This window comes from Equus przewalskii, chromosome 1 (assembly GCF_037783145.1).
Source record: "Equus przewalskii isolate Varuska chromosome 1, EquPr2, whole genome shotgun sequence".
NCBI lineage: Eukaryota > Metazoa > Chordata > Mammalia > Perissodactyla > Equidae > Equus > Equus przewalskii.
In genome coordinates, this window is record NC_091831.1 from 8250701 (window position 1) to 8277890 (window position 27190).

At 34.7% G+C, this 27190-nt stretch overlaps 2 protein-coding genes across 13 annotated transcripts in view; both read left to right on the top strand.

Annotated features, from left to right (window-relative positions):
- EEF1AKMT2 (EEF1A lysine methyltransferase 2) overlaps window positions 1-27041 on the top strand; it is a 34830-nt gene extending 7789 nt beyond the window's left edge. For 2 of the 11 annotated variants that reach the window (XM_070631658.1, XM_070631644.1), the window contains 4 exons: window positions 2618-2768; window positions 10200-10307; window positions 13138-13354; window positions 17004-17660. In XM_070631658.1, the coding sequence (XP_070487759.1) occupies window positions 2634-2768; window positions 10200-10307; window positions 13138-13354; window positions 17004-17098 (555 nt within the window). In that variant the 5' untranslated portion in view covers window positions 2618-2633 and the 3' untranslated portion in view covers window positions 17099-17660. Of the gene's footprint in view, window positions 1-2617; window positions 2769-10199; window positions 10308-13137; window positions 13355-17003; window positions 17661-22957; window positions 23053-25310; window positions 25476-26689 lie in introns of those variants that run through there. The other 9 variants (XM_070631650.1, XM_070631665.1, XM_070631637.1 and 6 more) reach the window with 7 other exon arrangements.
- Window positions 17053-27190, top strand: part of FAM53B (family with sequence similarity 53 member B) — a 130716-nt gene continuing 120578 nt past the window's right edge. The window contains exon 1 of one of the 2 annotated variants that reach the window (XM_070631555.1): window positions 17053-17191. The gene's annotated coding sequence lies outside the window, so the exon portion shown is untranslated. Of the gene's footprint in view, window positions 17192-25344; window positions 25476-27190 lie in introns of those variants that run through there. The other variant, XM_070631561.1, reaches the window with a different exon arrangement.

The following is a 27190-nucleotide window of genomic DNA, read 5'->3' on the forward strand; positions in this document are numbered from 1 at the left end:
ATTTTATTTCTTCTGTCCAGTCTTAATATCTTGTTTATCAAAATGTACACTCTCTAGTACAATGTTCAATAGAAATCATGAAGGCAGATAACCTGTTACAAGAGGAAATCTAATATTCCGCCATTAAATATGATGTTAGCTGTAGGTTTTTATAGATAGTCTATCAATTGAAGATGTTCCTTCATAGACCTAGTTTAAAAGTTTTTAATCATGAATGGGTTTGAATTTGATCACTTGCTTTCTTTGATATATATTGAGATGATCAGATGATTTTTCTTCTTGATTCTATTAATGTTGAATTGGTTGATTTTGGGGGGGTCCTCAGTTTTCTTTAATTGACGTTTTTGTTCAGATAATTTTAGTCATTGATTGTTGAATGTTGAAACAAACTTTCATTCCTAAAGTAAAGCAAGTTTGATTGTGGTATGTTATCCTTTTCATGTATTGTTGGATTTCATTGGGTAGCATTTTGCTTAGGATTTGTATAGCTTGTGAGAGATAAGCCAATAATTTTCCTTACTTGCAATTTTCATGTAAGGTTTTTGTATGAAGGTTCTGTTGGTATCATAAAAAGACATGGAATGTGGCTCTCTTTTTATTTTTTGGGAGAATTTGAGTAAAATTGGCTTTGTTTCTTCCTTAATTGGAAGAATTCATGATGACGTCTTCTGGATGTGGAGTTTTTTGGTAGAGTTTGAGTCAGTTTTGTCTTTTTTGAGAAATTTGTCCATTTATCTATATTTTTAAATTTTATTGACATGAAGTTCTTCAAAATTTCCCATTAAACTTAAAAAAATTAACATGTAAAATTGACTCTTGCATACAGTTCTATGAATTTTAACACGTGTAGAGATTCATGTAATCACCATCACAGTCAGGAGGCAGAATAGTTCCATCTGGAAAACTCTCTCATGCCATCCTATGTAGCCATATCCTTTCCCCTAGGTAGCCACTGATCTGTTCTCTGTCTCTAGTTTTGTGTTTTGAGAATGTCTTATAAAATAGAATCAAGCAGTATATAATCTTTTGCTCAGCATAATACTTTTGAAGTTCATCCACATTTTTGCATCTATCAATAGTAATTTCTTTTTATTGCTGAGAAGCATTCTGTCCTATGGATATATCAGTTTGTTTATCCATTTACTTGTCGAAAGACATTTGGGTTGTTGCCAATTTTTCACAGTTAGGAATAAAGCTGCTTTAAACATTTGTGTGTGGGTTTTTGTGTGAACATGTTTAATTTCTCTAGCGTAAATATATGTTAAACATTATTAGAAACTTCCAAGCCATTTTTCTGAGTGGTTGTACCATTTTGCACTCGCATTTTACATACATGAACAATGTATGGTAGTTCCACTTGGTCTGTATTGTTGCTGGCATTTGGAATTGTCACTATTTTTCTATTTTAGCCATTCTCATATCTATGTAGTGGCATCCAAACATGGTTTTAGTTTCTTTTTACCTAATGGCTAATGATGTTGAACATGTTTTCATGTTCTTATTTGCTACCTGTATATCTTCTTTGGTGAAATTTCTGTTTAAGTCTTTTACTCATTTTTGGATTGAATTGTTTGTTTTTTTACTGTTGACTTTTGAGGGTTCTTTATATATTCTGGATACAAGTCTTTTCTCTGATATGTGATTGCAGATGTTTTCTCCCAGTCTGTAGCTTGTCTTTTCATCCTCTTAACAGATGAACAGTAAAAGTTTAGAGCAAAAGTTTATAATTTTGGTGAAGTACAATTTACTGAGTTTTTCTTTTATGTGTTGTGGTTTTGGTGTCATGTCTAATAACTCTTCACCTAATCCCCTTTCTCATTTTTCCCCCTAAAAGTTGTATAGTTTTATTATTGACATTTGGATTTATAATCCCTTTAGAATTAATTTTTGTTTTAATTATCCTTTCAATTTGAATTGAAATTAACTCCTTTAATTCTTTTGAATTAATTTTTTAAGATGTGAGGTGTAGGTTGAGATTCTTTTTTTTGCATATAGATGCCCGTTTGTTCCTATACCATTTGTTGAAAAGACTATCCTTTCTTCATTGAATTGCCTTTTCAGCTTTGTCTGAAATCAGTTGGTCACATTTGTGTGGATTTATTTCTGGGCTCTCTATTCTGTTTTACTGATATCCCTTTGGCAACGCCATGCTGTCTTGGTTAATGTAGTTTTTTAGTAAATCTTGAAGTTGACTTGTATGAGTCTTCCAACTTTCTTCTTTTTCAAATGTTGTTTTGGCTGTTCTAGGTCCTTTACCTTTCAAAATAAATGTTAGAATCAATTTGTATCTACAAAAGAATCTATGCTGAACATTTTATTGGAATTGAGCTAAATCTATAATTTGAGGAGAACTGACATCTTGACTATCTTGAGTCTTCCAATCTATGAACATATTGTCTCTTCATTTATTTAGGTCTTCCTTGATTTCTTTTAGTAGCATTTTTTAGTTTTCAGCATATAGATTTGTACATATTTTTTAGACTTATACCTACTATTTCTTTTGGGGGTGGGTTTTTTTTTTTAATTAAATGATTCAAATTTGTTTTAAAGATTTTATTTTTTTTCCTTTTTATCCCCAAAGCCCCCCGGTAAATAGTTGTATATTCTTTGTTGTGAGTCCTTCTAGTTATGGCATGTGGGACGCTGCCTCAGCATGGTTTGACGAGCAGTGCCATGTCCGCGCCCAGGATTCGAACCAACAAAACGCTGGGCCGCCTGCAGCGGAGTGTGCGAACTTAACCACTCGGCCACGAGGCCAGCCCCTGAGGGTGGGTATTTTAAATGATATTGCTTTTTGAGATTCAGTTTTCAATTGTTTCTTGCTAGAAATATGGTTGATTTTTGTGTATTGCACTTATATCCTGTAATCTTGCATTTTATTAGTTCTAGGAGTTTTTTGGTGGATTTCCTGGGGATTTTCTATGTAGACAATCATGTCATTTTTGGATAGGGGCAGTTCTCTTTCTTCCTTTCCAGTTTGTATGCCTTTTCTTTCTTTTTCTTGCCTAATTGTACCTGCTAGGTCTTCCGATAAGAATGTTGACTAGGAGTGGTGATAGGACGTTTCTGCCTTGCTCCCATCTTAGGGGGAAAGTCTTCAGTTTTTCACCATTTAGTATCATGTTAGCTGTAGGATTTTTTTAGATGCCGTTTATCAGATTGAAGAAGTTCCCTTCTGTTTCTAGAATGGATGTTGAATTTTGTAAAAAAAAATTGAATATAATCATGAGGCTTTTCTTCTTTAGACTGCTAATATGGTGGGTTATGTTGATTGATTTTCAGGTATTGAATGAGCATTGTGTTCCTGGAATAAACCCATTTGGTCATAGTGTATAATTCTGTTTGTATGTTGCCAGATTCAATTTGTTGGTATTTTGTTGGGAACTTTTACATCTATGTTCTTGAGGGATATTTGTCTGCATTCTTCCTTTCTTGTACTGTCTTTATTTGGTTTTAGCCTCAGGGCCTTGCTAGCCTTGTAAAATGAGTTGGGAACCATTCTCTCATTTATATTTTTTGAAGATACTGTGTTGTTTCTTCTTGAATGTTTGATAGGATTCACAATGAAGCCATTTAACCTGGAGATTTCTTTTCTGAAGGTTTTTTTTTGAGGAAGATTAGCCCTGAGCTAATATCTGCTGCCAATCCTCCTCTTTTTGCTGAGGAAGACTGGCCCTGAGCTAACATCCGTGCCCATCTTCCTCTGCTTTATATGTGGGATGCCTACCACAGCATGGCTTGCCACACAGTGCCATGTCTGCACCCAGGATCTGAACCAGCGAACCCTGGGCTGCCGAAGTGGAACGTGCGAACTTAACTGCTGCGCCACCGGGCTGGCCCCTGAAGGTTTTAAGTATTAATTAAATTTTTTAAATTGGCACAGTCTTATTTAGTTTATTTCATTTAAGTGAGTTTGCATGGTTTTTGGTTTTTGAGGAATTCGTCCATTTTGAATTTGTGCGCACAGAGTTCTGCACAGTATTCTCTTGTTATCCATTTAGTGTCTATGAGGTCTGTGGTGATAATTCCCTTTTCATTCCTAATATTGGTAACTTGCATCTTTTTTTTTCTTTGACAGTGATGCTAGAAATGTATTTTTTGTATCCTAGCTAAAAACCAGCTTTTGTTTTCATTGAGTTCTGCTCTTATTTTCATTATTTTTTCATTCTTCTTGCTTTTAATTTATTTTTGTTCTTTTTTTCTAGCTTCTTAAGGTAGAAGCTTAGATAATTGATTTGAGACTTTTCTTCTTTTCAATGTAAACATTTAATGATATAAAAGCTATGAATATTCCTGTAAGCTCTGCTGCACCCCACAACTTTTGATATGTTGTATTTTCATTTTCATTCAGTACAAAATATTCTTGAATTTTCCTCTTTGATCCATGGATTGTTTAGAATTCTGTTGTTTAATTTCCAAATGTTGGGCATTTTTCTCTTATCTTTCTGTTAACTGACTTTTAGTCTAATTTGATTATGGTCAGAGAACATACTTTGTATGATTTCAATTCTTTTAAATTTGTTAAAGTTTGTTTTATGACCCAGAATATAGTCCATCTTGGTGAATGTTTCACGTGCACTTAAAAACAATTTTATTCTACTATTATTGGGTGGAGTGTTCTATAAATGTTAACTAGGTCCATTTGTTTGATGGTGTTATTCTGTTCTATATCTTTGCTGATCTTCTGTCTGTTCTATTAATTATGGAGATAGTATTGTTGAAGTGTTTGACTATAATTGTGGATTTATCTGTTTTTCCCTTCATTTCCTTCAGTTTTTGCTATATGTACTTTGAAGCTCTGTTGTTAGGAGCATACGCATTTAGGATTGTGTGTGTGTGTGTGTGTGTGTGTGTGTGTGTAAAAGGTCAATGAATTGACCTTTTTATTGTTGTATAATGTTCCTCTTTAACATTGGTAGTTTTATTTGCTTTGAATTTGACTTCTATGCTAATAATAAAGCCAATTCATCTTTTTTTTAAAATTGAGATATAATTCACATACCATAAAATTTATCCTTTTAAAGTGGTTTTTAATATATTCACGAATTTGTACCACCATCACTACTATCTTAATTCCAGAAGGTTTTTGTCACCCCAAGAAGAAACCCTGTACCCATTATTGTCCTTTCTCCATTCCTTTCTCCCTTCAGCTCCTGGCAACCGCTAATCTGTTTGCCATGTCTATGGATTTGTCTGTTCTGGACATTTCATATAAATGGAATCATCAATCTGTAACCTTCTGTGTCTGGCTTCTTTCACTTAATGTTGTCAAAGTTCATTCATGTTGTAGCATGTATCAATATTTCATTCCTTTTTTTGGCCAAATAATATTCTATTGTATGGATATACCACATTTTGTTTATCCATTCATCAATTGATGAACATTTAGGTTGTTTCTACTTTTTGGCTATTATAAAAAATGCTGCTATGAAAATTCGTGCACAATTTTGTGTAGATATATATTTTCATTTCTCTTGGGTATGTGCAGAGAATCATATTGTTACTCTATGTTTAACCTTTTCAGAAATTACTAGACTGTTTCTCATAGTGGTGAAACTATTATACATTTCCACCAGCACTGTCTGAGAGTTTCAATTTCTCCATATTCTCACCAGCGCTTTTTATTGTCTGACTTTCTGATTGTAGCCATCCTAGTGGGTGTGAAATTCAATTTTTTTATGAGTTTTTGCATGGTATATCTTTTTCTATGCTTGTACTTTTCTTTACTTTGCCTATATCATTATATTTGAAGTGAGTCTCTTGTAGCCAGTATATGGTTGGGTCATGTTTTTTATCCATTCTAACAATCTCTATACTTTAGTTGGTGTGTTTAGAACATTTACATTTAATGTAATTATTGTTATGTTTGGATGTAGGTCTCCCATTTTATGATTTATTTTCTCTTTGTTACCTCTATTTTTCGTTTTTTCCTTTCTTCTTTCCCACTTCTTTTAGTTTATTTGAACATTTTTTAGAATTCCGTTTTAATGAGATGTATCTGTTTGTATATGTGTCTTTGTATGGCTTTTTTATTGGTTGCTGTTTGGATTAGAATATACATACTTTTCACAGTCTACTTAAAATCAGTGTTTTCTGTTTCAAGTGGCATGTGGAAAACCTTAACCACATGTACATTTTTTATCTTCCTCCCTTTATATTGTAGTTGTCCTAAATATTACCTTTATGCACATTGAAAATCCTATCACATAATGCTGTAATTTTTCCTTTCAAACATCAAACATGTTTTAAACAACTCAGTAGGAGAATAATAGTTAATTGTGTTCACCCAGATATTTATTTTTGTTGTTCTTGCTTCATTTCTGATCTTCCTTTTTTCTTTTTCGTATTGTTTCCCTTCTGTCTAAAGAACTTTCTTTAGGAATTATTTTAGAAAGGATTCCTGGCAAGAAATTTTCTGAGTATTCCTTCATCTGAGAATGTCTTTATTTTACCTTTGTTCCTGAGGGATGTTTTTGCTGAATATAGAATTCTTAATTAACTATTGTTTTCTTTCAGTACTTTAAAAATGCTATGTCATTTCTTTCTGACCTCCATGGTTTCTGATGAGAAATTTGCAATCATTTGAATTGTTGTGTTTCTATAAGTAATGCATCAGTTTTCTGGGTGCTTTCAAGATTTTTTTCTTTGTCCTTTAGTTTTTTTTTTTTTTGTGAGGAAGATTAGCCCTGAGCTAACATCCACTGCCAATCCTCCTCTTGCTGTTGAGGAAGACTGGCCCTGAGCTAACATCTGTGCCCTTCTTCCTCTACTTTATATGTGGACGCCTGCCACAGTGTGTCTTGACATGTGGTGCCATGTCTGCACCCGAGATCCAAACTGGCGAAGCCCGGGCCACCGAAGTGGAACCTGTGAACTTAACTGCTGTGCCACCAGGCTGACCCCTGTCCTTTAGTTTTTAGCAGTTGGCTTATGATGTGCTGAGATTTCTTTGTGCTTATTCTTTTTGGGGTTCAATGACGTTTTTGAATCTGAGAACTTATGTTGTTTGCCAAATTGGGATGTTTTCAGCCCTTATTTCTTTAAAAATTTTTTTTTCTATATCTCACTCTTCTTTCCTTTTGGGAATCTGTAAATATGTTAGACCTTTCTGTATGGTCCCATAGTTCCGTGAGGCTCTGTTCATTTTTGTCTAATTATTTTTCTCTCTTGATCAGATTTGATAATTTCTATTGATGTAGCTTCAAGTTCAGTGACTTTTCTGTCATTTCCATTCTGCTGTTGAGTCCCCATATTGCAGTTGGCGATAGTCTCTTAAGACTCTTTTAAGTTCTCCCTACACCTTTTCTTTATTTAACTTTGTCATGTATTTGTTGTAGAAGGTAGTTTATTAGTCCCAAATGATTTTCCACAGTGTGGATTTTCTAATTGAAAATTAAATAATCTGATCTCTATAGTATCATTTAACATGTTTTCTGTTCCCTGCATTTTCTGTAGGTTGGAAGTTAGATCTAGAATAAGGGTCAGCAAACTGCAGTTTGTGGGTCAAATCTGGGCTTTCCTTGTTTTATAAATATTTCTTGGAATACATCACACTTATTCATTTACATGTTATTTGTGGCTGCTTATGTGCTGCAGTGGTAGAGCTGAGTAGTTGTGACAAACTGTATGGCTGGCAAATCCTAAGATATTTATGCTCTATTCCTTTAAAGAAAAAGGTTTGCTGACTTCTGATCCAGAGATTTTTATCGGATTCAGTTTTCTTTTAAGAAGTAAACTTAATAGGTAGTGCTGTAAATTTGCCTATGTGGCACGTAGTGTTTTGTTGTCTGTGTTTTTGTGATGTTAACAGCCATTGCTTATATTTAGTACTTTTTCAGTGATCACCTACATTTTTGATAAATATTTCTTTTTGCTGGGCATGTAATTTTAGTTTGGCATTTTCCTTTCATTGTCCTTTGGCTTCCATTCTTTGTGACTTATTGTCGGTTATCAATCTGTTGTTGGTCTTTGAAGGTAATCTGTCCCCATGTACCCCTCGACCCCTCTCCTACTCCTTGGATTTCTTTGAAATTTTCTGTTTTTCGTTTTCATCAGATATATTATAGTATAGTATACTGGTTTTCTTTGTTTTTGTCATGCCTTGGGTTTGTAGTGCTTCTTGAATCTGTGACTTGGGCTCCTTTGTCACTATTACAAAATTCGAAGCCATATGTCATTTCCTCTTCTGTCCCATTCTCATTTCCTCTTCTTCTAAGATTCTTATTATATATATGTTAGATCTTATACTCTGTGTCGTATTATGTTCTTTCCTGTTTTTAATTTCCATCCTTTTGTAATTTCCTGTTTAACAGGAGCATTTTCTTCTAATCTTTCTTCCAAGTCACTAAATTTTTTTCCTGTGTCTAATTTGCTATCAAGTCTACCCTTCAGTTTCTTTTTCTCTTTTTTGCTGAAGAAGATTAGCCCTGAGTTAACTCTGTTGCTGATCCTCCTGTGTTTTTGTTTGAGGAAGATTAGTCCTGAGCTAACACCTGTGCCAGTTTTTCTCCACTTTATGTGTGGATCACTGCCACATCATGGCTGACAAGTGGTGTAGGTCTGCGCCCGAGATCTGAACCTGCAAACCCGGACTGCTGAAGTGGAGTGCACCAAACTTAACCACTATGCCATGGGGCTGGCCCCCTACCCTTAAGCTTCTTAATTTTTGCATTTTTCATTTATGTTATTCGTTTGGTTCTTTGTTACAGTTTTCACTTTCCTGTCAGAATTCTCCCAATTGTTATTTATTCAGTTATTTTAAAATCTGTGTTTGATCATTGTTTTATTTGGTTCTCCTGTGGGTCTTTTTCTAGTGTCAGTTTTTTCCCCTTGGTTTGGCCATTTATTATGTCCTTGAATATCTGCTTACTTTTCACTGAGTGCCAGAAATTGAATGTGAAAAATGTTGGAGATAGTTTGAGGCTTTGGATGATTGTTTTAGAAACCTAGAACATTTATAAATGGTTTTTATAAGTTCCACTGGAAGAATAAAGAGGCATGGGAGAAGAGGGAACTGGTAAGAGTAAATTAATAGAATCATCTTGGGTTCTAGGTCTGATAGAGAAGGAATTGAGGAAAACTGGGAGAAAATGAAGATCTCAAAGAGTATGGAGTAAGACAACTAAAAGAGTGTTGGTTGGCATCAAAAAAGGGGTAATAGATCGTATGATTAAAATATAAAAATAATCAAAGGGAGCAAAATGCTCTTTAGAAAAGAATTGGTGTGTTACTTGAGTTTGGATTAGGAATCAGTCCCTTAGGTTTGAAAAGTCTAGACAAGTCTTAATGGATGGTGTGGGAGTAGGTTAAGTTTTGAAGGAAGTAACCATTTAGTAAGTGGTGAAGAGCAGAAAGAGAATTTCAGGCTACACTGTGCTTTGGGACTTCTTTATTTCTTTTGAATTTCCTTTGAAGTTACCTTTAGCCTGACTAGTCTAAATGTTCAACATAGTTAGGAGGTGGGAGTGAAGAACAGAAGCCATCATGCTTTTGCCACAGATTCCATACACCCTGAATGGATTCATATGGCTGGTAAATAGCTGAGACTACAGCTTTACTTTCAAACTCTTCAGTTCAATGAGCTTTCTTTAACTCTGGGAATATTAATACCTGCCCAACACTTTTCACACGTTTTTTAAAAGATCTATTGGAATGTATGAAATATTTCAAAAAATATTTCGTAAGTGCTGTATAAATGTAAGGTGGTTAATAATCACATGGCTAGTGGAGAATTGCATAATTTATAATTACACTGAAGGAAAACTGTTTAAATCAAGAATTTATTACATATGATTTAATGTATTCATATAACTTAATTGTGTTAAGTAAAATTTATGACAGATTTATGTGTGAATTAGAGCATATTAACATCAGAAGTTAATACTACATTTTTCTACTTGAGGGGAGAAATATACATATATTCTCATTATCTTTGAGAAAATGAATTTCCTTTTGGAAAAGAAATCAAATATTATAAAAGCAAATGAATTGTCACATTATATAAACTTAAACTTTTAGTTTCTACTTAGATTCTACAATAAAATTTAAACATTATAGATTATTGGATAGTGTATCTCACTTGATCTATTGCAAAAATAAATGAAACAGTCCCCGTCCTAAAGGGCTATTATAATTCATAGGCAAAACGTTATACTAAAACTTTTTAAAACTAAAGTATAAAATTATTTCTCTGTCTCTAGGCAAAACTTGGTTTCTCTAATATTACTGGAATTGATTACTCTCCTTCTGCAATACAGCTTTCTGGAAGTATTATAGAAAAAGAAGGTTTATCTAACATTAAGTTGAAGGTAACTATTATTTATATTACTATAACTTTTATGTGTAATAAAAGTTATAAAGTTTAAATGTTTCTAGGTGTATTAATTTGCTGACATCTTTTGAAGTCATATGAATGAGGAATCAATCAATAATCCAAATTGAAACATTTTTAAATAACTGTTTAAAATTTTGTCTCGTCAGCTTGTGGAAGTTATTTTCTCTTCTTCCTTGAGTAGAAGTGTGTTCATTCTTTCTCTCCTTTGCTAACATATGCATGTAATTCGTAATTTTGGATTAACTAGATCAAAAAGTTGTGGGGGCCGGCCCAGTGGTGCAGCGGTTAAGTTTGCACGTTCTGCTTCGGCGGGCCAGGCTTCACCGGTTTGGATCCTGGGTGCGGACATGGCACCGCTTGTCAAGCCATGCTGTGGCAGGCATCCCACGTATAAAGTAGAGGAAGATGGGCACGGATGTTAGCTCAGGGCCAGTCTTCCTCAGCAAAAAGAGGAGGATTGGTGGCACATGTTAGCTCAGGGCCAAAGAAAACAGTTGTTAATGCATAGAGGAGTATAATGCCACCAAAGATACTTAGTTATCTTTGTGTCCTGTGATCTGTGAGAAGGTGCCTCCTACATTTATATTTCTAACCCAGGCCTCTTCTCTGAGCTCTAGAATTATATAAAACCTATGTATTCTACGGTTCCACTTGGATAGCTAATAGTCTGTCAATTCATCCAAAAGGAAACTCTTGGTTTCCTCCTTACTCCTGCTTTTCCATCTCTATTGATGATACCACCATTCATCTGTTGCACTAACCCAATCCAAAGAGTGATCTTTTTGTCTTCTTTCCTTTAAATCCTATATCCAATTCTGTTGTTTTTATCATCAGAGTATATCAGAAATGTGATCATTCCTTGGTATTTCCACTGCTACCTCCCATGTCCCAGCCACCATCATTACTTGCCTAACTGACTACCATGACTTCTTATTTGCGCTCCCATCTCCAGTCTTGCCACCCCACTGTCTATTATCACAGCACAACCGAGTGATCTTTTGGAACGTAAATCAGCTCGTGTCACTTCCTTGCTCACAAGCCTCCAGGGGCTTCCCCATTGCGTCAGAATAGACTCTGAACCCCTACCTAGCTTTACAAAGCCCCTTACTTCTTACCTCTTTCCCTCTTTATCACCAGTATGCCAGTCATACTGGCTTTCTTTCTGCTTGAGAAACATGTCTAGCCTGTCTTTCTGTGTTTATACCTGCTACTCTCTTCCTAGAATATTCTCTGCCCAAATCTTAGCTTGTTTGACTCATTCTCATCGTTCAGATCTCTGCTCAGATATCACCTTCTTAGGAGAGGCCTTTTCTGACTGCCTTTTCTAAAACATTTCTCTTCCCAGTCACTCAATGTCTTCGTTATTCTGTTTTCATTTTCTTCATAGCACTTTCTCTGAAATTATTTGGTTAGCTTATTTATTGTTTGTTTCTCCCTTTAGAGAATATAGGGTATATTCTCATACAGGGACCTTTCTGTTTTGTTTACTGTTGTATTCCCAGGGCCTGAAAAGTCCCTGCATAGAATAGGTGTCCACGAAATATTTGTTAAATAAATGAATACTTTTACACAGGCATTTAGGATAGGAAGCTTCTCCAAAGTTAGCTCTTAAGAGCAGTAGTCATTATTTTGCTTCAGGGATAGTGAATACTTGGATGAGAGGGAGGGGAAAAAACCATCTTCAAATATAAATAAGCATGAACTCCACATTTTTTTATTTTGGAGGAAGATTGGCCTTGAGCTAACATCTGTTGCCAGTCTTCCTCTTTTTGCTTGAGGAAGATTGTTGCCAAGCTAACATCTGTGCTAATCTTCCTCTATTTTATGTGGAATGCCCCCAAAGCATGGCTTGAAGAGCGGTGCTAGGTCCACACCCAGCATCCGAAGCTGTGAACCCCGGGCTGCCAAAGCGAAGCGTGCGAACTTAACCACTACGTCGCTGGGCTGGCCCCCAAAATCCGCATTTTAAAGTCAAACAATAAGAGAATTTTAGATAATACATTGTTTGTGATTACTTTATTAAGTTTGTACAAATAATCATGAGCTAATTGTTTAATTACTTTTTTAAAGTAACTTTTCAGAATTAAGTTCACTGGTAAATCATTGTGAATATTTTATGAAATTGAGAGAGATATCACTACTTCAAATGCTTATAATTTGTCAGTAGGTTATTGAAAATGAATGACATGCTGATATATAACTTTCAAAATCTGAAGTGCATTGTATTTATAAAGTTAAGTAATTGCAGTTTAAATAGTCATTTAATTTCTTAAGCTGTATTCCATTTGTTACATCTGTTAGTTGCTTTGTAACCTACTGAGTCAAGGCAAAAGAACTTTTTATTTACCATGCTTACTATAGATCACACAACTAGTAATATCAGCCAAAAATTATCTTATTTCCAATGATCCAGTGAGTTTTAGTTCCAGGTAATTTTTGTCATTTTTAAGAATATGTCAAATAGTCTACTTTTCGACAAATAACTTTTTCATAACCCAGGCTTCTGAGATCTATTATGTGCTGGTATTATTAGGCGATACACCTGGCTTTGATTTGTTTCCAAATTTGTAGAGATTTGGAATGTCCAGGAAACACTGTCAATCTCTCTCACTAATCTTAGCTTTAATGATCTTAGAATGAAGCACATAAAAGTTACCTATAAAGTTGAAAATATGTTTATTATATGTAAAATGCCGTCATAATTAATGGGTCTTTTTATCTATAACTTTTTACAGATTATCCCTTAAATTCAGTAAAGATTGTGTGTTAATTGTTCTCACATAGATAATTGTTTTTTAATATAGGTAGAAGACTTTTTGAATCTTTCCACAAAACTGACTGGATTTCATATTTGTATTGACAAGGGGACTTTTGATGCCATAAGCCTTAATCCTGACAATGCACTTGAGAAGAGGAAACAATATGTGAAATCTCTCTCCCGGGTGTTGAAAGTGAAAGGCTTTTTTCTAATAACCTCATGTAATTGGACCAAGGAAGAGTTGCTAAATGAATTTAGTGAAGGTAAATGGCTATATCTTGTTCAAATGTTTAATACACTTAAATAGGTTTTTTTCCCTTGGTATTATAGTGTTTTAGTTTTCTATTTGTAGGACTTGCCTGCTTTTCTACTCTGTTAATAACCTTGGTAATATTTTAAACTGTATATGCAAAGGACAAAAAAATAATATTGGTTGAGATCCAGAGTCCTTTTAAAAATTTTCCAAGAAATCCTGGTAGTTAAATACTAAAATTTATGAGCCTGTAAAAATTAAGTTCTTTATTTAAGCTGTATAATCTATTATTTAAAGAATCAAACAAAGAAAGCACATATATTGTGCTTCTGACTTCAGTGCACTGATAAACTGGGAAGCGGTAGTAATAGTAATCAGTAATAATGCAAATGGAAGTAGTATTTTTTTAAAGTCTTACATGATGAGAGTTTTAATTTTATAGATACTTTATATGTCTTGCTAGTGGTGATTTTAGGTATTTAGATTTGTTTTCAGTGTATAAAGAACAATTATTTTTAACATTGCACAGAAACAAAATGTAGGGGCTTGATAGTAGAAATATTACCTGTTAATTCTTGAGGAGATCTCTACCTTTTTCAAGATTTTGGTCCAAGATAGGATTCTTTTTTGCCCCATGAACAAGGTATAATTAGTGCTGTGTCTACTAAGTGGAGATCTTGGGAGAATTGAGAATCTGTAATCTATACATAAATATTTTGAGTTCTTTGGGAGACTGTTTCCTGCATGTTTTTCAGGAATATTTTACCTGCCAATTTATTCATTCAGTGCACATGCATTTCCGGGAAAGTACCTTGAGAATCTATAGTTAGATATTTGCTTTTTTTCCTTAGAATCCTTTTCAGGTTAGGATTAAGTTTTTTCACAGGAATGTAGAAAATTTTCGGGATGAAGTATTAATAAATGATATGGTACTAAATTTGTAGTTAAATTTTGAACCTCAGTTGTCACAAGCTAATGGGAGATGGATTTATAATTGTATTGAACGCACTTTATGTTAGAGTTTGTTTTCTTTTTTGGTAATAAGGGAATAGGCAGTAGTGGGGAGAACACTTAGCACACGTCCTTGTGTGTGTACTCAGTGGCTTTGGCAGGTTATATAATGTAAAATCTGAGCTGTTTGAGGCTTGAAATGTCACCTTGTGGGTTCACTACTATTGCCTCTGGAAAACAGGAATTACATATATGTGATTTATTGTCTTTTATTTCATGCCATTAATTTTATTATCTTCCATGTTAAATTTGTTTCCTTTAGAGCTGGTGAGGCCCCGTATTAAAAGTCTTTCCCTCTTCCTGAGGCTTGACAGTTTTAATAAATGTCCAGAGTTACACTGTGTAGGGGCAAGTTCCTTTCCTGGTTTTCAAATACAGGTGTTCTCTTTTACCCCTGGAACCACCAGACAAAAACATATTTGTCTGTTTTTGATAATGAGGAACAGACTTTATCCTGGTAAAGAGTGCTTAAAAATGTGTCTGTGTCTGAGAACTACTGAGTACATTCTTAAACTTATGTTCAGTTTTAAAGGTTAATACAGAATTTAAATAAGCAAAATGTTAAAACAGGAAATGTTAAAGAAATGATTATATACTACTGAAGGCATGTTTTAGGCATATGTCTCTTAGAAAATAGTTTTTGGAGTTAGTTGCAGGACACTAACAGAGCACACTGCCATGCATCACTGCTGAAGGTCTTGTCACTAACTACCAGGATTGGCTTAGACGGTCCCTTTTGCATAGAATAAAGCTTACTTCACCAATCTTTTAAGGTTCTTTGCTTCTTTCCTTATTTGAAACTTAAATGTTCATAAAACTGTTGAAATGGATTTTCATTTTTCTTTTATAGCCCTACTTATAATAAACATTTCATGTTAGGAGATTTTGATTTCATATCCAAGGGACTTGACCTTCTTACAACTACTGAATTTAAAAAACAACAACAAAAAACCTATCTTACTAAAAGAAAAGGGGGACGGGAGAAAGGAGGAACGACTTACGCTGCAGTGATGCTGATGTCTCTCTCCTTCCTATCTTACTACGAAAGTAATCCATATTCATTAGGGAAAAAGTGGAAGAATATGAGTAACTTTAACACATAAGCACATAGACTAATATAATTAAAATCATTTGTTGTCTATGACTGGAATACAATCACTTTAAATATTTTGGTGTATTATCTCTTAAAGTACAGTATCTTCAATTCTGTAGGGTTAGTCCAGGGAGTTAAAAGATTAGTCCTGGAAAATTCACACAGACACTCCATTTTCTCTTGAAAATTTTTATTATGAAATAGTTTAAGCATATGTAAAATTTCAGAAAACAAATATGGGTATATACCCATGTACCCACCATAGTGGCTCCATTTTCCAGCATTAAAATATATCATGTTATTTAAAAGAAGGAGTTTTCTTATCATCAGTTTTTAATGAGCATTTCAATATTTAGCTATTTGTTAAGATCTAGTAAAGTTTAATTAAGAATATGAATTAGAATGTGTAATGAAGCAAAGTGTAAAAGACCAGTTGATACAATAATGTATATCCTTTTAAAATATTTTTTCTGTTTACAAGAGTTATTTGAGCTTAAGCTCAAGACATGGAAACTTGGAAAATGTAGACACCACACCAAAGGAAAAAAATCCCCCAAAACTAGGAGTCCTGTCACTGAGGGAAAACCAGTTAACTAAGAGTGACCTTCCAGCCTTATTTGTCTTATTTTTTAAAAGCAGAATAATTAAACATTAAATTTCCATTTTATTTTATGTTTTAGGAAAACGCCACATTATCTTATTTTGATCTTCACAAAATCACTGTGAGTTAGATAGGGGCATTCGTATCTGGAATCTCCTTGCATAGAAACTGAGGATCCTGGTTAAGGTAACTTGACCAGCATATCTTTCACCGAGTAAGTGGTAGAGCTGGGACTTGAACTGAGGTCTTTTGAATCCAGGTTAATTTTTTTTAAAACCACACTGTGCCGCTTTGAAGGTTCCTACCTCCTTGTCTTCCCAGACCCTTCATTAGTTCAGTTTGGGTCTTGATCTTTGGTTGTGGACTGTTTTTTTATTGTGGTAAAATATATATACCATAAGGTTTACCATTTAACCATTTTTAAGTGTATGGTTTTGTGGCATTAAGTACATTCACATTGTTGTGCAATCATCACCGCCATCCATTTCCAGAAAAATTCATTTTTATTTGCATGTTATTTAACCTTTCTGAATTAAGTGCTTTTATATGTGTGATGTGGATTGAGTTACTATGTAAAGGACTCAGTGCCTGATACATGGTAAGAACTCAGCACAGGGTAGCTGTTTCTTACAGACAAGATGGTGAAGTAGGCTAAAGGAGATGCAGAGTTGAAGGGATGATAAACAGGAAGCTGAGGAAATGGGGGATGGATGGAAAGCCTCTTTTCTGCAATTTGTTTTTGGTCTTGGCTGTCTCTTGTTCAATTCAAAGTGTTTTTGGGTGTACACACATACGTATACAGTACAATTGAAAAATCATAAAATGAAATTCAGTCACAATTTAGAGTTTGGAATTACATAGTTTTATAATACTTTGAAAGTACATTGTTAATACAAATTTCCCTTAACTGTGGGATTCAATCCCTAATGAAAGTATTTTAATTTTGTCTGACAGGATTTCAACTTTTCGAAGAGCTGCCAACACCCAAGTTCAGCTTTGGAGGCAGATCTGGAAACAGTGTAGCAGCATTGGTTTTCCAAAAAACGTGAGACTGTTCATTGGACAAATTCAGTTAGCTTTTTTAAGAAGCTCTACATCAAAGTAAACCTGACACAGAAAATGCGAGTGCAAATAAATGCTTAGTAAGTACACAGGATGCATGTGTTGAATAGAAATGATGGGTTGGTAAAAAAATCATGAGTGTGTAAGTGGTTGGGTTTTAAAGATCAACCAAGAATAATTTAAAAATTTCTTTTGTGTTGGAAATGTAAATATTTTTCTTTTTTAGTAAAAAAAATTTCCTGTAACTGCTGAACAGTTAAAAACTTTAAAGCAGTAAATGAATTTACAGAAAGCATGTATTCTTGATTTTTGTGCCTTGGTAAAGTGAATTGAATATGGCTGTTTATTAAGATTTGACCAAAATATTTTAGAGTGAGAATAACAGATAAAACAACTTTCTTAGTGTTTTATTAGACTGTTTATGAAACATAATAATATTTTGGGTTGAATGGTGGTTTTTTTAAAAAAATTATTTAATATCTGAGAAGGTCTCCTAGCCTTTTGTATATAATTAAACAAATCAGATAAATATGTCACTTGATCAAGAAATATTTATTGTGCCTGTATTTTGCGACTTATTGGTCTTTTACACACTGTGAAGGATGAATAGGAAATAGAAGGAAAGACAGCTAAGAGATACTGTTATCTGCCAGCACTGTGTTAAGTTATATTATCTTACTAAGTCATTGAATCCTCCCAATAGTTTCTCGAGGTATGTGTGTATTATTCCTGTTTGTATGTATCAAACAGCCAGTACAGGATGGAACCAGGATTCTCCTCTGGTTCTCATTCTAAAACCCATTCTCTTCCCTTAGTATATTCTGCCTCCCAGGTGCTAAGTCTCTGCTTTTATGAGATTTACAGTTCAGTTGGGGAACTAGGACTGGTATGTAGAAAATACTGCTAAAGAAGTTGGGCAGTTATTTTTAGGAGCTCTGCAGCTCCTTGTTCGTGGCAGTGTTGATCTGTGGACTGTGAGAATAGTGAGTCATCCTTCATTACTTTTCACCATCTCCCTACTGGTCTTAAAAGACTTGCCTAATCAAGAAGTGAGTCGTGTCATTGTGAAAGGGTGGTGTGAGTTATATATATTTATAAGCCCTCAGGGATACAGGGACAAAGATATTTTAGTTAGGGCCTAATTAGTAAGAGAAACAGTTTGTTTATTAACATTTTGAAAAGATAAGGGATATTAATATTTAAGGTATATTTAAGGTAATTAATATTTAATACCATTTTGTATTTGGGCTGATATTTTAATATTGGGGTCAATCACTTTTTTTTTTAAAGTGATGTAATTTTTGATGATTTTCAGGTTTTTGGGCTTGTTGGCTTACTGAATGAACAATTTTTGTTTGGCAAATGTTACTCTTGTAGTCAGTCAGTCTAGCATTACGTCTTTTTTCTTTTCATTTTCGCCCAGGAGTGGGGGCGGGGGGAGGAGGATGGTTTGATTTACATCAACATTAATCAGTTTGTTAAGATTACTACCTGCCTTGCACAAGGTAACTGAAGACATTTCCATAAACTTTCAACACAAATAACATTTTTGAAAAGCTCTAATTTTTAACATTCGAAAAGTGAGAAATTACTTCAAAATATGTGTGATTTAAACTGTAAAAAAATTGTGTTGATTTTACAAACTAGACATGGGATCTTAAACCATGGAAACATATAAATAGTTTTATAATTTATTGAGGAGATCTGGTCTTTGTTGCTTTTTCACATTAATAGTCCTTGATTTCAAATATGAGAATAGTGTGTAAGTACTTGTTTAGAATTCTGAGTTGTTAAGTATATGCTATTTTAAAGCACCAATCTAACAAAATAGGCTTTTTGTGCGACCAGACTGAGACACTGGGTTTGAGTCACTGATGGCTTGGAGTGGGCCTTTGTTGAAAAGCTCCTTGAGTCACTATCATGGGGGTATTATGTGTGTTCCATTTGCAAAAATGAAGGATTTTTGGGGGGGAATCATTAGCTGTTGATAAGGTTAGGAAAAAGGAGTTGTTATCTCCTCTATTAGTCCTACTGGAAACCAGCCTCTTGGAGGCCAAAATTGAAACAAATGGAAGGTCCAAAAATGCGAACAATAAATTAATATTTTCAACTAATACTATGCTTTAAAAACAGGCCAGTAAATGTCCCCAAGTTACTGAAACAAGTTATAAATACATTATTATTAAACGTAGTTTTGTTAAGTCATATGAATATGTGGGTAACTGAAAGGAATTATGCAGTTATAAAAGGGAGCAGTAAGTATAGAATGAATGCTGTTTTCTCTGGATAAGAAGTTGGAATTGTAATTTTATTTCATCAAAAGACACTCTTATTTTGAGGAAACTTGTTTGAAATGCAAACGAGATTTCTCTGTGGAGCCTGCACAGTATTGTTGCTTTTCATTATGATGTTATTGCTGCATAACAGGCCACTTTTGTGTGTAGGAAGTGCGTATGCAAGTCCAAAGGGATTTGAGGCCTGAATGGGCGGGTTACACCAAGTAACAGATAGAAAGTTTTCAGAACATTTTGTTTTAAGCCAGGTGCACAAGTTAGAGTTGCTTTTTGGGACTGGCATTTATGCATATGAGAATCAAACCTGACACTACGCTTGGCAGCTTGACTAAAGCCATTTTAAAATAAGTACAAACTGTCCTTGAATGATTTTCTTCCCATTGTAGTAGCAACGACTTTGCCTTTCTTCTTCATCTGTGATGTGCATGTGATTTTCTATTTACTTTTGGGGAAGAAGGGAGGTAAACATATACAAAAAGACTTTGTATGAACTACGTGTTTCAATTCAGTTACTATTTATTTTTAAATTTCTATGATATTGTAATGCAGTATTATATGTTAACTTTAATTCACATTTATCCAGAGTATAATAGAAACCTTAATTTTTAAGGAACCTAAATTAATAATTGTTTTATATGGCTCTGAAATAATTTTTTTAGTTGATTTGCTAAGAAATAGGCAAGTAGACTATCTCTGCCTATGTTAATAGATTTTGTTTATGTTCTCTTAAATAAGTTTTATATATTTATGCATGTGTGTGTGTGTCTGGTAACCAACTATGGAAATATACACAAATGTGAAAAATCAGTTGCTCTCCAGGCCAGCATTCTACTGCTGTGGGGAGACCTGGGTTTGATTTCCTGTTTTTGGCACTGTGCTAGGGTGTATGTGCTCCAGAGACAGCCTTCTGTTTTGAGAGCAAGAGACCAAATGTCTTGTGTTCCACAGTAGTAACCTTTTTGGCTAATTGTGGGGGGGTGTTGATGGGCTCTGAAAGGAGTCTTGTCTAGTACACTTCGCTGAAGGAGGCTGCATATGACCCAGAGCTTTATTGTGGGAAGCCACGAGCATGGTAGGTTGAAGGACAATTGCAAAGTGGGAAAAAAATTAGGAAAGCCCTGTCATTTCTCTTGGTTAGGCAGGAAACAGAGATGTCCTTAGAAGAAGGGGGAGCACATGAGCATGTTTTATTAACAGTTAATGGAAGAAAATTAATGCTAATTTATTCTTCATACATACCGTGCAATTTGTTAGAAAAGTAAAAGGATAGTTTGAAATTCTTTGGTCAATTGATGGATTCCATGTTAAGGGCATAGAAATGAAACTCAACATTAAGCAGACAAATACCCAAGCCCACAGGCTACGTAAATGCTGAATAAAACCAGCTCTACAATGGAACTCTGAAAAGCAAGGGGTAAGAAGCCTAATGAATGATTGAATATGACCTTAGCAAAATCCCTGGAGTGTTGTTGAAAGATCATTCAGTTCCAGCTTAGATGTCAAGATGGGCTCCAGTAACCAGTAAAAAAAGAGAGCTTGAGTCGGTATTTACTGAGTTTTTAAAAATCTTTACAACACAGTACATTAGACTAATCATTAAAAAGACTTCTCTAACTGATTTTTGAGCTGTCACTGTTTGGACCTGTAGTTTAGGCCCAGGGAAACCAAATTAAAAATTTAGATAGGAATAATTCCCAAGACGTGAGTGTATCAATATCCTGCTTTATGGAGTAGGACTTCAAAAACTGGGATGTAGAGGCTGGCAGAATGTACTTTTGTCATGCTGATACCATTGTAAGAAAGACTTAGAACCAACGGATCAATTGTACCTTAAAGTATTTGCAAATTACTTGCCTAGTTTATTAGAAGATGATGTAAAAAACCAAAATCTACTTTTTTCACTTTTAAATAGCCTGTTCTGAAGAAATGCTAAATTCTTCTGTTATATTTTTAAATATATATTGCTGTTACTGCATCAGGAAATGATAAGTATGTTAGTGAGTGATCTTTATTGTGCATGCTATCCAGAAGCTTTTTAAGAAAAGCAAATCTAACCCATTTGTTTTTCCAAATACCTAAAAATTTATACGTGAACCAGCAATTAGCATATCCTGTATATTATCGGAGCAGCTTAGAAAGAAGTATGAAAATACTCTGGTTGAATAAGGGGACCATGAACTGTACTTCTCACTCTTCACTAACAGTTACAGATGCAGCAGTTTATTATCATCGGTGATTAGAGCAGAACAGAAGCGCTGTTGGGTGGCTGTAGTTCTCCTGCTATTGCCTTCCTTACCGCTTCAAAGACGGAATAGTCAGGAGGAAGAGGCTAAATGTAGACGAGAGTGGGTGCTGCCAGTTCACATTTTTCCCCTAACTCTTCCTCTAAAATGAAAATGTCAGTCCTTTGTTCCCATCTAATTTTAGTACATCCTGGCTAAAAAAACGTTAGGATGAAAAATGTTAGGATGATTTCCAACCATGGAACTTTGAAGGGTGGAGTGGGATGGGGGAAGAGTAGAGGAAAGAGCAGTTTACATTCCATATCCGTTTGCCTTTCTGCGACAGCATCTAGCCCTTACTCTGTTGATTTTGGTAATGAAATAAATTTAGATGCACTGAAGCAGCAATAATTAGGTTTTCCTGCCATATCCTCCGCGAAAAGCCTAGTTGGAGTCTGAATGGGGAAAATCATAATATGGTCTTTAATAGAACATACTCAGCTGAATTAAAAAGCTGTGTGCAAGTTTTGAAGAAAGGCCTGAAATTGTGAGTGAAAACTACATGTTATTTACAAATAGAACCTTTGAGGTCCATTTGTGAATCAGTGAAACTGCTTTTATGCTATTGTTTTTAATGAGAATAATATTTGTTGATTTTTGAGAAGCAGTCATAAGCAAGGCACACAAGTCAGAGCTGTTTATTCTCTCTGAAAACCCTAATAGGTCTAGAAGGAAAGTTCTGATTCCGTGAAGAGAGCCAGTTGGTCAAATCACTGATAATATAGTTTGTTCAAGAGATAGGACAGAATTCCATATGATTTTGTAGTTGGAAGTGCCAATTGTTGTGGTTATTATTTAATTAAAAAGTGATTAACTGGATTAAACTATGAGGGGAATTCCACATGCTGTAACTTACTGTGAAATAAGCCTGTCTTTTCCAAAGGTTTGTTCATGTAACAAGCAGAGGTTTCCTCTTGGAACCTCTGTATGATAAAGACATTATGTAACCAAAGTAAGAGAGATCATTTTGTTATTAAGTCTGTGTGATTAATGACTTAATTTGTGACAAATGCAATATCAGCTTATTTTCTGACCTTGAAATTTCATTTATTTTGGTTCCTTTCATTATAGTAATGGATAATTTGTGTTTAAAATCTGTTAGGTAAGAGAATAACTATCGAAGAGAAATAATTTTTTTAATAATACGTTTTGGAGAGAAAAATGATTGGAACCTAGGCCAATCACTTTCCTTTTCTAGGCTTTGTTTTTTTCCTCTGAAAATAAAGGCGTTCAGTAGGTGATACTTAAAAATTCTTCTCTATCCCTGTAGTAAGCTTGGCTGCCATAGACTGGGTGGCTTAAACAGCAGAAATTTATTTTTCACAGTCTGGAGACTGGGAATTCCAAGATCAAGGTGCTGGCAAGGTAGGTTTCATTCTGAGGCCTCTTCTCTTGGCTTGTAGGCAGCTGTCATCTCTCTGTATGTTCACTTGACCTCTTTTTGCATGCTTGTGGGGAGAGAGTGAGCGTGCGTGAGCATGTTCTCTAGTGTCTCTTGTTATAAAGGCACTAATCCCATCATGAGGACCCCACCCTCATGGCTTCATCTAACCCTCGTTACCTCCCAAAGGCCCATCTCCAAATACCATCACTAGGGGTTAGGGGTTCAACATATGAATTTTGGGGAGACACAAATGTTCAGTCCATAATAACCGCTGAAGTTGATTTAAGGGTTCAGAGAAAGGCCTACAAAATAGGTTTCTACTATATATGGGAAGTTTAAATACTTCATTAGTTAAATATCAATTGTTAGGTTACTTGATGGTTCTTTTAAACCAAGGTATCTATTCATGTATGTGAAAAAATATATGTACATATAATAAAACATTTGAAGCAATCGCATGAGTATTTTTCAATCTAAAAACATCTTTAGATTTGAGTATTGTCTCTGATATATATTTGATAATTCTGTTTGTATTCATTTGACCGTAGAGATGTTTTATCCAAGAAACTCAGAAAGTTACATCTAATTGTTTAGTCCACTTTGATTTTATTTATAGAAATATTGAGATCAAGATTGAGCATAAGCAAAATTGGGTAATCTGAAGGATCTCCCTAGTTTGATTCTTCCCTACTCTAAACACATAGAAACTACACACTCACAGATGACCTAATTTACCACTCTAAAGTCCCAGGGCTTTGAAACTTCTTTCTCATGCTACACAGAGACCCATGCTTGGGTATGGTACCTGCGTCTGCCCTTCTTTATGCCTTGTACCTCTCTGGGCTACTGTCAGTCTATAACTGTTTACCCCCTCAGTGAAATTGAAGTATGTTAAAGGTGCTAGCAAAGTGCCTAATGAGTAGTAGATACTTATTTAAAGTTGGTTTTTCTTCAGTACATTTCTCTGAAGCAGTTTCATATGGTGGAGAGAGAAGCACTTGTGACTCTACATAATAGGGTTGTGAATATTAAATAAGAAAAATAACTGTAATGCAGCTTAGCATGATTCCTAGCGTACAGCAATGCCAAATAAATATTCTTTTCTCCAAGGACCCTTCTTCCCATTGGAGCTAATGTATTGAATTGTTCAGGATTTTAATCCTCACTGCCACTGAGTTAATGTATTCAGTTCATTGTAAGGTGCTTGTATTCCAGGAGTGATTAGATGAGTGAAGAGAGGAGGATGAGTGGTAGATAAGTAAGAGGGAAAGTTCAGAACTTCTTAAAAAATCATACCGTGTAGCTCCTTTTTCCTTAGTCGCTAGATAGGGCTGGTGCTGAAGCACCTTTTCATTTAGTTAAGAAATGAGGACCATACACCAGATGCCAGATTTTCACAAAATGTCCTTTCTGATGCGTTTCAGCAGACTTTAAAATACCCCTCAGATTTAAGATAGTTATTTGTTAAAGTGGTAATTATTTAGTAATGTATGTCAGCGTGATGGGGAAAATATTAATGAGGGTGCCTTTGAATTGAAAACAAATGGTCACAGATATAGTGCACCTTCCTTCATTAGATCTGAATGCTGAGGCATTGTTTCCAGTGATATCAAAGAAGAGAACAGAGAGCAGGTGCCCCAATGACCATGCATTGGGTTTTAATGAAAGTTGTTGAGTTGGATTTGGGTCTTTTACTGGGTATTGAGGAAACAGTAGACTAAGATTTTACCATTGATTTCCACCTTGCCTCATCTAGATTTGATATCTTTCATCAGTGAGTCATGTTTGTTTTCCTTGCTATAAAGTTGAGTTAAAAGTGCCATTCACAGTGGCATTTTAAAGTTTGATGTTGGGTAATACTTTAAATAGTTGATCTGATTTGTCCTTAGTTTATACTAGAACTGACAGTATAGTATGTAAAGTACAGTGAATTAGTTGTTTATGCTAGTCTAAAAAAAATGTCTTTTTCAGATTTGTTGATTTAACCTTTTTATGGATGGTTAAGTGAATATCTATCCCAGTGCCTGGAGTGCTTAGTATGACTATAGAAATGCTGGCCAGAGCAGTCGCACTTTCTCTAGTTAACCTAGTTTCTCTAGTTTAAGTCTTTAACCATTTTCAAAAAGTTCTCCAGAGATGAGGTTAATATATGATATGATGTACATTCTTAGGACAGAACATAAAGCTTCATTACTTTATTTATTTAAAAGATTTTTATTTTTCCTTTTTCTCCCCAAAGCTCCCCAGTACATAATTGTGTATTTTTAGTTGTGGGTCCTTCTAGTTGTGGCATGTGGGATGCTGCCTCAGCATGGCTTGACAAGCGGTGCCATATCCGCATCCAGGATTCGAACTGGTGAAACCCTGGGCCGCTGAAGCAGAGCACGCGAACTTAACCACTCAGGTACGCGGCCCCTAAGCTTCACTACTTAAATTAGGTAGTTTACCAGTACAATGATTGAATAACCTGGTTTTGATCAAGGTTTTTGTTTTTTTGGTTCCTTATGAGAGTTAACAGGAGCTGTAAGTAGTATTTAAAATTGCAAGCCAAGTCCTCATTCATATCACTTCTTTTCTAGATTCAGGTCAGCTGCAGGATATGCACATACAAAACAGGCAAGGCTAGTCCCTCTTACAAATAGTGATAGGTATAATAAAACGAAACAGCCTTGCTTTTGATTAATATAGAAGATTGACAGACTGCTGAGGAGAGTTAAGAAATACACAGGCTAGTATAGTGTGTAGGGCGAATGTTCTTTTCATCCTGCTCCCAGGAATGTTCTGGCCATTGGAGCCAGAGACTAATTTTTTTTCTTGATATTTTAAATCTAAAGGATTCAGTCTTTAGATTTTAAACTCTGTGAAATCAGAAACTGTGTAGTTTCACAGTTTCCTCTCTCCCTAATGCAAATGAAATTTACTCAGTTTCATTTCTGTGGGGATAGTCAGGATAGCAGTAGCTTTGAGCATATCACTAGCGATGAGTTAAAAATAGATTTTTCTTGAGGCAGTGACTTATATGGCAGATAGTTGACAGAAGAGAAAAATTAAGTTAAATTTTGGGCTTGTGTCTCAGATACTAAATCTGAATTCCACTAAAGAATATTTAAGAAAAAAATTGAAATTTTCATTTCAAGATGAGAAACGTTGAGTCTTGGTGTGCTGTTGAAATATTTTCTAGATTAAATTCAATATAACAATATGAAATATTGTAATTTGGTTTTAGCTGTTTTTGGTGGAGTAACTAAGGCAAACTAGGTTATGGATGACTATGTTATAGTGATACTAATTAGAATCTACTTCAGCTAAGATCATAAATAGATGAGGGAAAAGCCAGGAATTAATTATGCTTTTGAATCTTAGTATTCAAATAGTAAAATAGGTTTGGTAAGTTTTACATATGCCAGTAACTTTGAATGTAGATAGTGAAAAGCCTTCATTCTACTTATTTTTGCTTATTTGCCATGCATAAACTTTTCATTGTCTATTTTTTCATGCTTGTGTTTTCTTATAGCACATAACACCAACAGCTACTATTAACTTTGTGGGAAAAAAACCACCAAAAACAAAGTAAACTCAAATTGAAATAAGTTTTAACTGTTGCTCTGTTCTTTTTAGCTTACTTTACCCAGAGCTCTTCCATCCAATGAGTTGCAAGCGTGACATTTGCTGTGTTTTCAGCACCTGCCAACTTGGAAACCAGGGTTTGTGCTCAGGACTTAGGCTTACAACCCGTACTTTGTGGTGCACAATGCCGTCCCAGCTGGCATGCTTCGTACCTCAATGGTGCTAGACGTTTGGTTACAAAGCTGTGCAGATTCACATGCACTAATTTCAATAGGCATTCCCCTTCAAGCTGCTTTCAACTCTCATTTTGTATCAAAGGAGTTAGATTGGTATCATTAAATTCACTGCTGTGGTTATTTTTCAATGAAAATAAATTTGTTTTATTTAGTCGTTGAATCAAAAAGTAACTTTGTCTTTAAGAACCAAAATACCTCTTTAAAAAGATGTGTGTGTATAGATATGGGAGATATCTATACACACACACACACACATATGTATATTTTTGTGTGTGTGTGTGTGTGTGTGTATATATCTCCAGCCAGGGCTATAAAT